At 55.1% G+C, this 13,319-nt stretch overlaps 1 protein-coding gene across 4 annotated transcripts in view; it reads right to left on the bottom strand.

The window, feature by feature from the left end:
• UNC93A (unc-93 homolog A) overlaps window positions 1-12,662 on the bottom strand; it is a 32,768-nt gene extending 20,106 nt beyond the window's left edge. Inside the window, exons 1-4 of one of the 4 annotated variants that reach the window (XM_082405155.1) lie at window positions 9,848-12,662; window positions 8,746-8,875; window positions 1,842-2,023; window positions 688-917 (exon numbers count right to left, since the gene is read on the bottom strand). In XM_082405155.1, coding sequence (XP_082261281.1) covers window positions 688-917; window positions 1,842-2,023; window positions 8,746-8,832 — 499 coding nt within the window. In that variant the 5' untranslated portion in view covers window positions 8,833-8,875; window positions 9,848-12,662. Of the gene's footprint in view, window positions 1-687; window positions 918-1,825; window positions 2,024-8,741 lie in introns of all 4 variants that reach the window. The other 3 variants (XM_082405154.1, XM_082405156.1, XM_082405157.1) reach the window with 3 other exon arrangements.
• Window positions 12,663-13,319: the final 657 nt, after the last annotated feature.

Here is a 13,319-nt window from a genome sequence, read left to right as displayed (position 1 = left end):
GATTTTTTATTACAGTTTCCCAAACGTGGGACTTTACATAGGTTAACAGGACCAGGGCAGAGAGAGAGAGACATGATCCTGATAATAGCAGGAGAGTTAGAACATTTTTCCCCATTAATAAATTTCCTGTGAGAACTGAAGATATTTATTTCCTCTGCCCTTGGTCTAAGTCCTCAGACATCAAAGGGTGCAGGCATAAAGCAGATCCACACTTTGTAACCCTGTCTGAGTGTGGCCGGGCAGACGGATGAATTAAAGCATCAGTCACCAAATGTTCAAATCTGTTAAGTGATAAGTGGTCCTTTGTGTAACATGGAAAATGCTGGTGAATGGATCAATTCAGTGGCAAAATAAATCCATGGGACCCGTTCTTAGTCTAGAAGGATAGTAAAGGACTCCGTGAACCTGAGTTCCACAGGCGGTGGCCCTCAGTTTCCCCAGGGCACCTCAGGCTCCCCTGTGCTCAGGGGAGGCCAGGGTTGGAATCGCTGGGGCACGCGTGGACAAGGCGGACCCTCAGACCCACCCAGACTGTCTGGGGAAGAGCCAGGGGCCAGGTGACCCTGAGGCACAGGCAGCCTGAGAGCCACGTCTTGCGGCCTCACGGGCCCACCCGCTCAAGTCCTGAACGAGGACGTGTGTAGAGGGACCAGGGGCCCTCCGCGGTCACCACTTCCTTCCCGTTACCTTGAGTGGGCGTCTGGCCGAACACCAGAGACGAGATCAGGTTGCCCCACACACCAGACGACTGGAATATGAGGAAGAAGATGCCAAAATACTGGCTGACCACGTCTTTGCCGACCTTTCCTGTCTTCTCTGCGTGTGTGTTTCCCATGATGGTGAGGTAGGTGCCCTGCGCGGACCACAGCGGGGCTGCTCCAAGTCCCAGCAGGATGGAAGTGGGGATCAGCGTGTACCTGAGAAATGAAACGCGGGCATGGGGTGCCTCGGGCCCTTCGCTCTTCCCTCCATTCGGGGAGAAGGAAGCTCCTTGCCTGGCCCAGTGAAGCACTGCCGTGTCATTGGTGGTGCTCTGCTTGACAGAGTCGCCCCTTAGCCTCAGATGAACGTGAAAATCTGCGTCTTTTCTGGTTCAGGATCATTTGTAAGAGTGAAATTCGGTGCCAGTGCAGTTTCTTTGTGTTTGGACGTAGCTACAATGAGCTGGGGTTACAAATAAGGCTGGACGGGTTCTAGGTATTTCTAACGGCAGTACATTAGAGACGATTTATTATCTATCAATCTATCTACCTATCTACTTATCTATCTACCTATCCATCTAGCTGTCGCTCTCCTCCATGAGGATTCTGTATGAGAACTCTACGGTAACAGGAAAAAGAATAATGTGAAGCCATCCTATCAATACATCCTGGATGGCAGCGGGGTGTCCCTCAAAGAGATGCTTGATAAGTGTATGGCTGGGAACGAGGGCATGTGGCCCTTGCCCTCAGAGCTTGGTCCCCGAGGGTCCCTTTCTGTCAGGGAGCAGGTAGAGCTCAGGCCCGGCCCGGGGCACTGGTTCCAGCCCTGCTGCGTCCACTCCCTGGGATGGGGTGAGGGTGTGGCGTTTGGTTCACAGGTCCCATTCTGCTAAGTCCCCCTGAAATTCACCCTCCGCATCTTAGGCAGATTCTCCCCTCGTTGCTGGGCCATAAAAGTGCCCTGGCCCAGGAGGGAAGCTGGAGGCCTCAGGAGAGGCCGGGATGGGCAATCGGGGTTGCATGGGCCCAGCAGAGGGGACAGAGGCACCTTGGTGGGAAAATACGGGAAGAAGGCCACGCTACGGTCCCGTCCCAGAAGCCGAGAGGGGAATTTCGGGGAGCACCTGAACGTGGGCGTACCAGCTGGCGTAGAAGTTGCCCAGGGAGAAGGCCACGTAGCAGCACATGGAGATGACGATGGTCCACTTGCAGCCGAGCTTCGCGATGAGGACGGGCGGCAGGAGCAGGGAGGACAGGAGCATCGCGCCATAGAGCGTGCTGAGCGCCGCCACCCCCAGGCCCTCCTCGCTGTACAGGCTGCTCTGTGGGGACAAGGCCAGCCCGGTCAGGGGCCCGGCGGCCAGGGCTAGGTGCTCTGGGTCATCTCCAGGTCCTGGAGACCCCCAGCAACAGGCTGCCTGGGCGGGCGTCCTCTCCTCCAGCTGAGGGATGGGAGGGGAGGAGACTGCGGAGAACTCTGGTCAAGGGGAATCAGCAAGTGGAGACGAGGGGGGAGCAGCCAGTGTGGCCGGCCTGGGGCAGAGGGGCCCTCACGCTTCCTGCTTCCCGCAGCCGCTGCCTCATCCCCACGCTTCCTGCTTCCCGCAGCCGCTGCCTCATCCCCACGCTTCCTGCTTCCCGCAGCCGCTGCCTCATCCCCACGCTTCCTGCTTCCCGCAGCCGCTGCCTCATCCCCACGCTTCCTGCTTCCCGCAGCCCGTGCCTCATCCCCACGCTTCCTGCTTCCCGCAGCCGCTGCCTCATCCCCACGCTTCCTGCTTCCCGCAGCCCGTGCCTCATCCCCACGCTTCCTGCTTCCCGCAGCCGCTGCCTCATCCCCACGCTTCCTGCTTCCCGCAGCCGCTGCCTCATCCCCACGCTTCCTGCTTCCCGCAGCCGCTGCCTCATCCCCACGCTTCCTGCTTCCCGCAGCCGCTGCCTCATCCCCACGCTTCCTGCTTCCCGCAGCCGCTGCCTCATCCCCACGCTTCCTGCTTCCCGCAGCCCCTGCCTCATCCCCACGCTTCCTGCTTCCCGCAGCCGCTGCCTCATCCCCACGCTTCCTGCTTCCCGCAGCCGCTGCCTCATCCCCACGCTTCCTGCTTCCCGCAGCCCCTGCCTCATCCCCACGCTTCCTGCTTCCCGCAGCCCCTGCCTCATCCCCACGCTTCCTGCTTCCCGCAGCCCCTGCCTCATCCCCACGCTTCCTGCTTCCCGCAGCCGCTGCCTCATCCCCACGCTTCCTGCTTCCCGCAGCCGCTGCCTCATCCCCACGCTTCCTGCTTCCCGCAGCCCCTGCCTCATCCCCACGCTTCCTGCTTCCCGCAGCCGCTGCCTCATCCCCACGCTTCCTGCTTCCCGCAGCCGCTGCCTCATCCCCACGCTTCCTGCTTCCCGCAGCCCGTGCCTCATCCCCACGCTTCCTGCTTCCCGCAGCCGCTGCCTCATCCCCACGCTTCCTGCTTCCCGCAGCCGCTGCCTCATCCCCACGCTTCCTGCTTCCCGCAGCCGCTGCCTCATCCCCACGCTTCCTGCTTCCCGCAGCCGCTGCCTCATCCCCACGCTTCCTGCTTCCCGCAGCCGCTGCCTCATCCCCACGCTTCCTGCTTCCCGCAGCCCCTGCCTCATCCCCACGCTTCCTGCTTCCCGCAGCCGCTGCCTCATCCCCACGCTTCCTGCTTCCCGCAGCCGCTGCCTCATCCCCACGCTTCCTGCTTCCCGCAGCCGCTGCCTCATCCCCACGCTTCCTGCTTCCCGCAGCCGCTGCCTCATCCCCACGCTTCCTGCTTCCCGCAGCCGCTGCCTCATCCCCACGCTTCCTGCTTCCCGCAGCCCGTGCCTCATCCCCACGCTTCCTGCTTCCCGCAGCCGCTGCCTCATCCCCACGCTTCCTGCTTCCCGCAGCCGCTGCCTCATCCCCACGCTTCCTGCTTCCCGCAGCCCCTGCCTCATCCCCACGCTTCCTGCTTCCCGCAGCCGCTGCCTCATCCCCACGCTTCCTGCTTCCCGCAGCCGCTGCCTCATCCCCACGCTTCCTGCTTCCCGCAGCCGCTGCCTCATCCCCACGCTTCCTGCTTCCCGCAGCCGCTGCCTCATCCCCACGCTTCCTGCTTCCCGCAGCCCCTGCCTCATCCCCACGCTTCCTGCTTCCCGCAGCCGCTGCCTCATCCCCACGCTTCCTGCTTCCCGCAGCCGCTGCCTCATCCCCACGCTTCCTGCTTCCCGCAGCCGCTGCCTCATCCCCACGCTTCCTGCTTCCCGCAGCCGCTGCCTCATCCCCACGCTTCCTGCTTCCCGCAGCCGCTGCCTCATCCCCACGCTTCCTGCTTCCCGCAGCCCCTGCCTCATCCCCACGCTTCCTGCTTCCCGCAGCCGCTGCCTCATCCCCACGCTTCCTGCTTCCCGCAGCCGCTGCCTCATCCCCACGCTTCCTGCTTCCCGCAGCCGCTGCCTCATCCCCACGCTTCCTGCTTCCCACAGCCGCTGCCTCATCCCCACGCTTCCTGCCTCCCGCAGCCCCTGCCTCATCCCCACGCTTCCTGCCTCCCGCAGCCCCTGCCTCATCCCCACGCTTCCTGCTTCCCGCAGCCGCTGCCTCATCCCCACGCTTCCTGCTTCCCGCAGCCGCTGCCTCATCCCCACGCTTCCTGCTTCCCGCAGCCCCTGCCTCATCCCCACGCTTCCTGCTTCCCGCAGCCGCTGCCTCATCCCCACGCTTCCTGCTTCCCGCAGCCGCTGCCTCATCCCTGAGAAGGCGGGGTGCCAGGGCAACCAGGGAGCTGCGCGTCTCCAGGCTCCGCGGAGACCAAGGTTCCCGCTGTGCCTGAGGCAGAGCAAGCAGCTCCAGCTTAACGCTGTGTCAACACAATGCACATTATTCTTGTTTTTGTCATTTGTCACTTGGTGCCTAGCATAGCTTGGTGTGAAGCGAACAAAGGGTCAAATAGGTAACCAGAGCCAGCTCAGGCAAAGGCAATGGCAGCGGTGACATTTGGCTTTTGCTGTGAAAGAAAAACCTATTAGCATGATTGCTTCCTCCATTTATTTCACTTGTAAAGGGAAAGGAGGGGGAGGAGAAGGGGGGGAGGAGGGAGAGACAGGAGGGGGAGGATGGGAAGGAGGGAAGGGGAGGGGGAGGGGGAGGGGAGGAGAGAAAGCGAGGAGGGGGAGGATGAGGATGGGGGAGGAGGGAGAGGGGAGGAAGAATAGCAGGAAGAAGAGGGGGAGGGGGAGGAGAGGAGGGGTAGAGGAGGGGGCGGGGAAGAAGACAAGTGCTTCCCTTCGCAGCCAGACCTTCTTTCACAAGGGTCCCGCCATCTGTTTCCTTGGCTTCCACATCCAGCTCAGCCCGACCCTGTGGTCACTTGTGCAGGGGGTCCCTGCTGTGCTGCAGACAACTGACCAGACACCAGAGGAGAAAACTTCGCAGAGAGGGTCTCTTCCCTTGCAGAAGCCAGAGCCCAAAACTCAGAAAACCACCACTGTTTGAGAGTCGACAAAGTGCAGACACCGAAATAAGAGCTTTTACGTTCCTTCTCCTTTATGGCTGAGACAGGTGTTACTACCTCCACGGAGGGAAGAAACACACCACGTAGGACCATACACTCAGCTAATTAGTCCAGATGACCCCAAAGCCAGGACTTTAACACCTGGACTATTATCGTTCCTTCCTGCCTGGTCCCCCAACAACACAACAGAAGATCCCACCCATCAGCCGGGGGCCTCTCTGAAGCCCTCCCCGCCCATCCCTTTCCTGTCTCCTGGAGACTCCAAACTGCATAGGCTGTGTTCTCACCCCAGGATTTTCTCTCCCTTTCCACCCCTCAACATACTCTGACCATCCTCATCCTCTTTCCAGATGGTGCCCTTTCTTCAAGTGCATGCCAAGGGTCTCCAGGGGTCTTGAGCGCAGGGAACGTTCTGCTTTTTCTGAATCTCACCCAGTGCCTTGCCCCAAACAGGTACTTAGTCATGTTTGCTGATTAATTGAAACTGAGAAGAAGAACATCTGGTCCCATGACAATTCTAAAGTCTGCTTGGAAGACAGAAGTCGAACAGTCTGCCTGAAGTGGGGTTATCTGGAAATTTCTGCTCCTAACTCCAGTTGCTAGGAGTGTGCAATGTGGGAACAGGTCCAGCCGGGGCCCTTTGTTTGCTTAATACTCATGAATTAGGGAGCTTGCCTCTTTGTGTGCTAATGAGAGGCTGGCAGCACGCTCTGCTCTGCAATTTCCTTTCCGCCCACAGCCCTGCTGCCAGCCGGCGGCGAGGCACATTTGTTACTTATAATGGAGTTCCGCTGCCCACCGCTGGAAGGGAAGGCGGATTTCAATCTCCAGAGTGGGAACCAAATTTCAAAACCAAATGTCTTTTTTTTTCAAGTGAATGACCATGTTCAAATACCTGTCTCTCCATGTGTTAGGAGAGCCAACCTGCAAAATCCATGCCCGAGGAGAAGCCCATGGGAGTGACCTGTATGTAAACAACGAGGACGGTCCCTCAACTCACTCAGCAAGCCGATCGACTGATGACTGTAAGCCCTGACCAACAGAGGCTTACCTGTGGCTCCTGGGACACAAAAGGGAAAGACAACGGCCACCACCCAGGAGCGGGGGATGGGCAGGACTTCCAGGGCCACTGACGCCTCCAGCCGGCCACTGCAGTGTGACAGTGAGTGCTGCAGGGGGAAGCTCAGGGGCCGAGCTCCTGGGAGGGCACGAAGTCCAGTCCAGAGGCGTCAGAAGACTTTCTGGAAGGAGTGAAGGCCTCGCAAGACCTGCGGGATGTGGCGGTGACCAGGGAAAGGTCGGGAGGTGTGGGTGAGGAGGGACGTTTAGGGGATGTGTTTACAGAGGCCCCATCCTGAGAGGAAGGACCCCAAGGAGCATTCAGCTGCTTTGGTCACAGCTGTTGAGCTCTTCTGGTGAGGTGAGGCTGGCCAGCCAGCCAGACTAGACCAACAGGAGCCCCAGACGCCATACTGGGGAATGGATTGGACCCACTGGATCCAGTGCTGAGCACTGTCTGAGGCAGGGGATACGGTGACGGATGGAGTGGTGAGGGCCTGGCCTCATGGAGCTCACAGGCACCGCGTGGTGTGCGCCACAGGACCCGGCGTGCACACGGGGCGCCTCAGCCAGACGTGGGACCCAGGGCACGGGAAGGCGGAGAAGGAAGTGTGACATGCACACCGAGATCTGAATAATAAACAGGAGATCGTCTGCTGTGGGGAAGGCGGTAGATGCGTGTCAGCGTCCTGGGCAAGTGCACGACCAAATCCAGACCGGGGCTGGCACTCTGGGGATGCCTATGACCACCTTGGCCGCCTCGCTGGGGCCTGAGAATGAAGCCAAGCAGATGGAAGCAGAAGGAAGTGATGGAGACTGGCAGGTCCCTTCAACATGGCTGGGATCCAGCCATCCCTAAGGCCACGTCCCTCCTCCCTGCCCTTACCTGCTGTTTCCGAAGCCAGTCCTGACTGACAGAGTCAAACCATGTTTACATGTCCTGGATCAGTGGGCAAGGAAATGCGGCCAGATAAGGGCGGGGACGGAGCAGGGGGGAGTGGTGGGTGGGATAGCTCCACGGCAGGGTAGGAGGGCTGGTTCTCTGACATCTCCGGTCTTCTGAGGAGGAAGAAGCCACCCCAGTGACAGCAATGCCCAGCCCAGGAGCCCTGGGGAAGACGTGGAGGCCAATGTGCCTTCCCCTCAGCTGCACTGCTCTCTCCACTCAGATGCGACTCCGAGAGTTTCCTGAGTGAGGCTTCTGCGTTGTGTGTGACCTCAGCGTCCCACAGTCATAGCCTGAGAGAAGGGACTCCTGGCAGCTCCTAGGGTCCCCCCACTCCCTCCCCCGGCTTCCAAGGGGGCCAGTTTGCTGTCATTCAGCTGCAGCTGTCAGATCACAACCACTTCCTGAGAATTCTGACCCCATCAGTCACGCCCGAACCCAGGGGAGCTGCCCCACCTGGTGACAGCAGGACTTCCTCCGGTGGGGCAAGCTTCTGTAGGGACAGTGTCACTGATGGGTCCATGGTCTCGCTAAGTGCTCCTTCCAGAAAGCACACACTACGTTCAACGTGAGCTCAAGGCAGCATGACAAAACAGGTGTTTCACACACATTAGCATTTTACAACATCACAACGTTCTGAGCAATGTCTACAAAGTCATGGGCTATCCTGGCAAGCAAGAAGACTGTGCTCCCCCTTCAACTTGATTCTGGGAATCACCATGGGCTATGATTTCATTCTCTGTGACCCTAATCAGAAAAAAGACTGAATAGGGCTTCATTGAGGAAAACATGCACTTGGAATTCAGGGCTGAATCTGAGCTACCTCGCCAACCTACAAGTCCAAAGAGTTTGTACTGTAACAATGAAGACAGAAAATTTGAATCTCTCCTCTCTTGTCCTGCACCTCCAACTCTGAGCCCCCTGCACGTGCTTTTCTTGTTCAGCTCTGTGCACACAGTAGGCGCCTACTTCTTGTCGCTGACTGACAGACCTTCCAGGACCACACTAACTTGTCATCAGAAACCTTGCAGATACTTCACTGTGTGGCAGCCCCCAGGCCACAGAGCATGAAGCTGGTGAAGAAGGCACAAGAGCGTGATGACAGGCTGCTTCCTGACCAGCCCTGGGGCTTCCTTGGGGTTTCGTTCACGGTTAAAGATCAGACTTAATGTGGAACTTCCCCGGGGGAAGATCTAGCAGGAATCTACGTGGTATCACGGCCTCTGATGAATTCATTACTGCCCCTGACCACAGATTCACAGTGATTCGTCTTGTGTCTCCTTTTACCCACACAAAGGCAAAGCGGATTTTATCACTAACCCAAGACCAGCTCTCCTTGTCCGAGGGTCAAACACCCACGGTTGTGCAATCCCGCTGAACTGGGAGTCGGGGCTGCACTTAAAAACCACTGTTTGTTTTAGAGGATTTTGGAGGGTGAAACTCCACGTTCCTCGCTGTCTGTGCCATGGGAATTCTTGGAGTCCCAGAGACGTTCAGAAGGTAAGATCACATGACAACTGTACACACCTACCTGCAGACTCTGCAGACCTCCGTAGGCAGTAAAGAGAAGTAGAAATCCAAAGGAAAGCACCAGGATGTTCTTCAGGCTTCTTTCCATCGTGCTGCCTAAAAGCTTCAAGCACCAATAGATTTGTAGTTCCCTAAAAGAAACCAAATAGGGCTCAGGAAAAGCAGTCGGTACCTAGAAGTCACATTCTGTCTTGGAGTCTGAGTTAGACGTGTATTTAGTCACTAAGGCTGCTGAGCGTTAATGAACTTGACAGTTACTGAAGCACCCGGGGCTGTTACTCATTCACCTTCTCTGGAACCCACAGTAATCACTTTCTAACTGGGCAAAAATTAGGACTCTTATCAGCTCATATGGACTGGAAATTTTTTCTACTGATTTCTGATAGATATGGTCCTTATAGGAAAGTGGTGCTTTTCATATTATATATTATTATATAATCGCATATATTATATAATTATATATATTACATAGTATTACATGTGTATATCTTTATATATATATATATATATATATATATATATATATATATATATACATACATATAAATGGTACCTTCCTCATTAAGAGAAATTGTCAGTGGTGCAGAACTTGGAATGTACTTCAGTCTTAAAGAACAAAGTATAAATGTCAGCTTCAAGATCTATAGTTCAACTTCTGAAAAAGAGTTAACATGATTATAAGATCCAAGGGCCAAAGTATTAGTAAGTCAAAGACTATGATTTTACAACACTGCAATAATTTAAAAAAAATTATATAACACTTTATAATTTGCAAAGCACTTTTACATGCTGTCCTACTACAGTGCTGTGATAATTATCATTAGAATTTAGACCCATTACCAGACAGGAAACAGCTTCAGAAGACTTTGGAGGCTTTGGATTTCAGGTTTACAGCAGTGCCGTCCAAGAGAACTTTCTGCACTATCCAATACAGTAGCCACTAGTTATACGTGGCTTTTGAGCACTTGAAACGTGGCTAGTGCAACTGAGGAACTGAATGCGCAATTGCACTTAATTTTAATTGATTAAAATTTAAATTTAAATAGCTACCTGTGGCCAGTGGCTATCGTATTGGACAGGACCAGTCTAGAGTTTAAACATACCCCACATCTCACAGCCAATAAGCAAGCGAAATCATTTGCCTTTACAATTGTTAGGTCAGTTGCTTTATTCCACTGTTGGTAAAATTTGGAGTTTGGAGATTGTTTCCAAAGTTCTGTGAAATCAGTTATTTTCAGCTAGTTGGGATCAATAAGGCAAACCTTACAGTGTAGGTAAATGTCACACAGGGTGGTGACACAGCTCAGGGAAGCAAACCTTACCATTTGAATAGCATGATAAAGTTCTTGCCCTTGCAGCTTAACTTATCCCTATGAAAATCACATTTTGGGGAAAATAAGAGTTTGGGGGATTGACTAAACATGTATTTTCACACTTACAGAGACATGTGAGCAACACAGTCTAGGGAAAGGAATGATAACCATGGACACGAATGAGATCTGGAAGTTCTAACCCTAATCCTGTAACTTCTTAGCTGGACTATCTCAGGTGGATCACATGACTTTCCAAACCTCAGTTTCCTCTTGAAAAAGGAGGGTTGCAAAATTTCAAGAAGTTAACCATTGGGAAAGCCCTTGGAACAGCCCTGGCACATAGAAATCACCAGTGAATGTAAATCAGCTAAGATGATGTTAACTTTCAGTGGAATGGAAGAAGGCTGAGGCAGAGCAGGGAGGGGTTTAAGCCATTAAAAGGATTTTTTTTTTTTAAAAATCAGTCAGAGACTATTTTTTTTTAAATTTTTATTTATTTATTTATTTATTTATTTATTTATTTATTTATTTATTTTTGTCTGTGTTGGGTCTTCGTTTCTGTGCAAGGACTTTCTCTAGTTGCGGGGAGCGGGGGCCACTCTTCATCGCAGAGCGCGGGCCTCTCACTGTCGCGGCCTCTCTTGTTGCGGAGCACAGGCTCCAGACGCGCAGGTTCAGTAGTTGTGGCTCACGGGCCCAGTTGCTCCGCGGCATGTGGGATCTTCCTGGACCAGGGCCCGAAGCCGTGTCCCCCGCATTGGCAGGCGGATTCTCAACCACTGCGCCACCAGGGAAGCCCCAGACTATTCTTAATTATGAGATGACTCTGGACTCTTCTCAACCCAGAGGTGGCACCGAGGAATCTGCGTGACAACCTCCGCCCCTCCCCGAGACACCCTCGCCTCCCGTCAGCGCCCCATGCATTTGCCGTCCCATCTTTCGCTGCTTCTGGAAGCTCGAGGTCCCTGTCCTCTGGCCTGTCCCTTCTCTCCAAGCCTGCTGTTCGTTTGCAGGGACGCTGTCTGAGCTGGGGGTTCCCACTGCCCTGAGTTCCGCATCCCTGAGTTCTCTGTGTAGACACGCCACACACGCCTTAGTAACTTCTGTTTGCTTTTCTCCTGTTGCTCTCTCTCAAGTCAGCCTAATTTGCAGCCTCTGCAGTGACCCTAAGATGGGTGAGACCTGAGGTGCCCTGGGAGGTGGTGAGTGGCCACCAGGTGTCAGGAAAGTCCATGCCTGGGGGCTCGTACTTGGAGACTGACCTGCATTCTCTGGGCAACCTTGAGAATCGCCTGGAGAATGGAGGGCTGTGAAGAGGCCACACCCCATTAGACAGACAGACAGAAAGACAGACAGAAAGCCAGCGGAGCCCAATGTCCCTGAAGCAGCCAGCTGCCTCCACAGGGACCGAGGCTCCCCCGGGCCAGCAGCTGTCCCAGGTGGCCGGGTAACAGGGGGCCCCAGAGACGCCTCGCAGTGTTCCAGCAGGATGACCAGCAGTGCGGTGAGAAGTGAGGGGAGAGACTCCAGGTGCCTCCAAGGGCAGCATCCTGAACAAAGCAGGCTGTGCCGAGGGCCTGCACCAAGGACCCCTGTGCCACGCTTGCTGGGTCCTCTGTGGTTGGAGAACTGGGGCCTGGCCTATTGCGGACAACGTGCTGGGATCATCGGCTGGGTCTGGGGGCAGCGTGTGTGGGAGACCCACTTCTCTCTCCACTGAGAGATGCTTTCTCCAGGTGCTAAGGGAACGGTCCTGACCAAGCAATTTTCACCGACAGCATGAGCTTAGCAGGAGCGTACTTCACAGACGTTTCATCACATCCTTACTGAGCGCAGCAAGGCCCTCTGCTTGGCGGTTTTGCTGTTGGGTTTGAGGATGAGAAACAAAGCCCGAGGCTGGGGAGGTGCCTGAAGCAGGGTGGGAGGTAATGGAGCCTGGATCCCAGCCCTTCTCTAGATGGGTGCAGATCTGGTAAGACCATCATTTCAGGAAATATCAACTGTCACCCAAGGAGATTTTACAAGAGGTGACGGGAATCATCATTTCCCACGTAGACCTGTAGCTGACGTGTGACTGAGAAGGGAAGGGCCCCCATGTGCGACGTGGGAACATGGGCAGCGGAAAGAAATCACCGCGCCTGCAGCCAAGGTGACCCGCTGTCATTGCACACACGTGGATGCTTTGGCTGGGAGGATGGAGAGCCAATGGCTCTGATCTGTTAAAATACAAAAATAGACTGAGTAATGCGAAGATCCAATTGGCTTTATTCAATGATTCATGTATCTGGCAGCACCCCATAGAGCAACGAGAAGGGAGCTCTGAGGAATGGACCCAAAAGAAAGGGTTTTACAGGGGGGTGGGGTGAGGGGGGCAGGAAGTTGTCAGCAAGAGGAGGAACAGGATTGTTCCAGGCCAGGCCGCCTTCTTCTGGGGGAAGGGAAGGCAGGGGTCTAATCACACCAATGACCTCACCGGAGCTGATCAGGCATTTCCAACAGTCTATTTAAAGGTCCCGTTTCTGGGAGAGCTTGAAACTGCAATGAACAGAAATCAGCAGAAGTTGCTGTCCTGGGGGGGCAAATGACTCCATTTTGGGCTTGTTCTTTCTTTTTAATAGATCTTTCTATTAAAGATAGAAAGATGGTGGTGCCTGAGTCTGCACCACCAAATCGAAGGAGGGTTTGCATAGCGCACGTCTGAGTCTTTGACATGTCAAGTCAGAAGAAATCTTTGTCCTGCATCACACTCCAAAGGTTCTGGTTGCATGTTGGTCCTTGCAGTCGCCAGAACCTGGTGCAAGATCAGAGCCAAAGCCGTCCCAGCCAGCCTGGCAAGGAAGCATCTCCAGGTGTGGACTCCTGCCTTCACACACCTGGACTAGGTAGGGCTGCTCTGTGGCTTGGCGGCCAAGGGTCTGGACCACTGCTTTGTTCCTCACATGCCCGAAGGGGTCAGCTGTCACAGGTGACAATCCCTGACCCCTGAGGGCAGGAACTGCGGGAAGGAAAGGACACACACATGCACACATGCACATGCCGAGTAAACATCGGTGCTTGCTGTCTGCCTCTACGATGATTAAATCACAAGCTGCTGTGACCGCTGACCTTCAACACCCCCTGCAAGGAGTGACTAGCAGAAACCTTCTGCAAAAATGTGTGCTCGATTGCCTGTACCCACCTGCCCCAAAATCACATGTACACTGACCTTCCCCGCTACCTCTTTGGAGCAGCTCCCCAGAGCTATCTGAAGTGCTGTCTCTCG

Source organism: Balaenoptera borealis (genome assembly GCF_965194805.1).
Source record: "Balaenoptera borealis genome assembly, chromosome: 9".
NCBI classification, from domain to species: Eukaryota; Metazoa; Chordata; class Mammalia; order Artiodactyla; family Balaenopteridae; genus Balaenoptera; species Balaenoptera borealis.
This window is presented reverse-complemented; position numbering and strand designations above follow the sequence as displayed.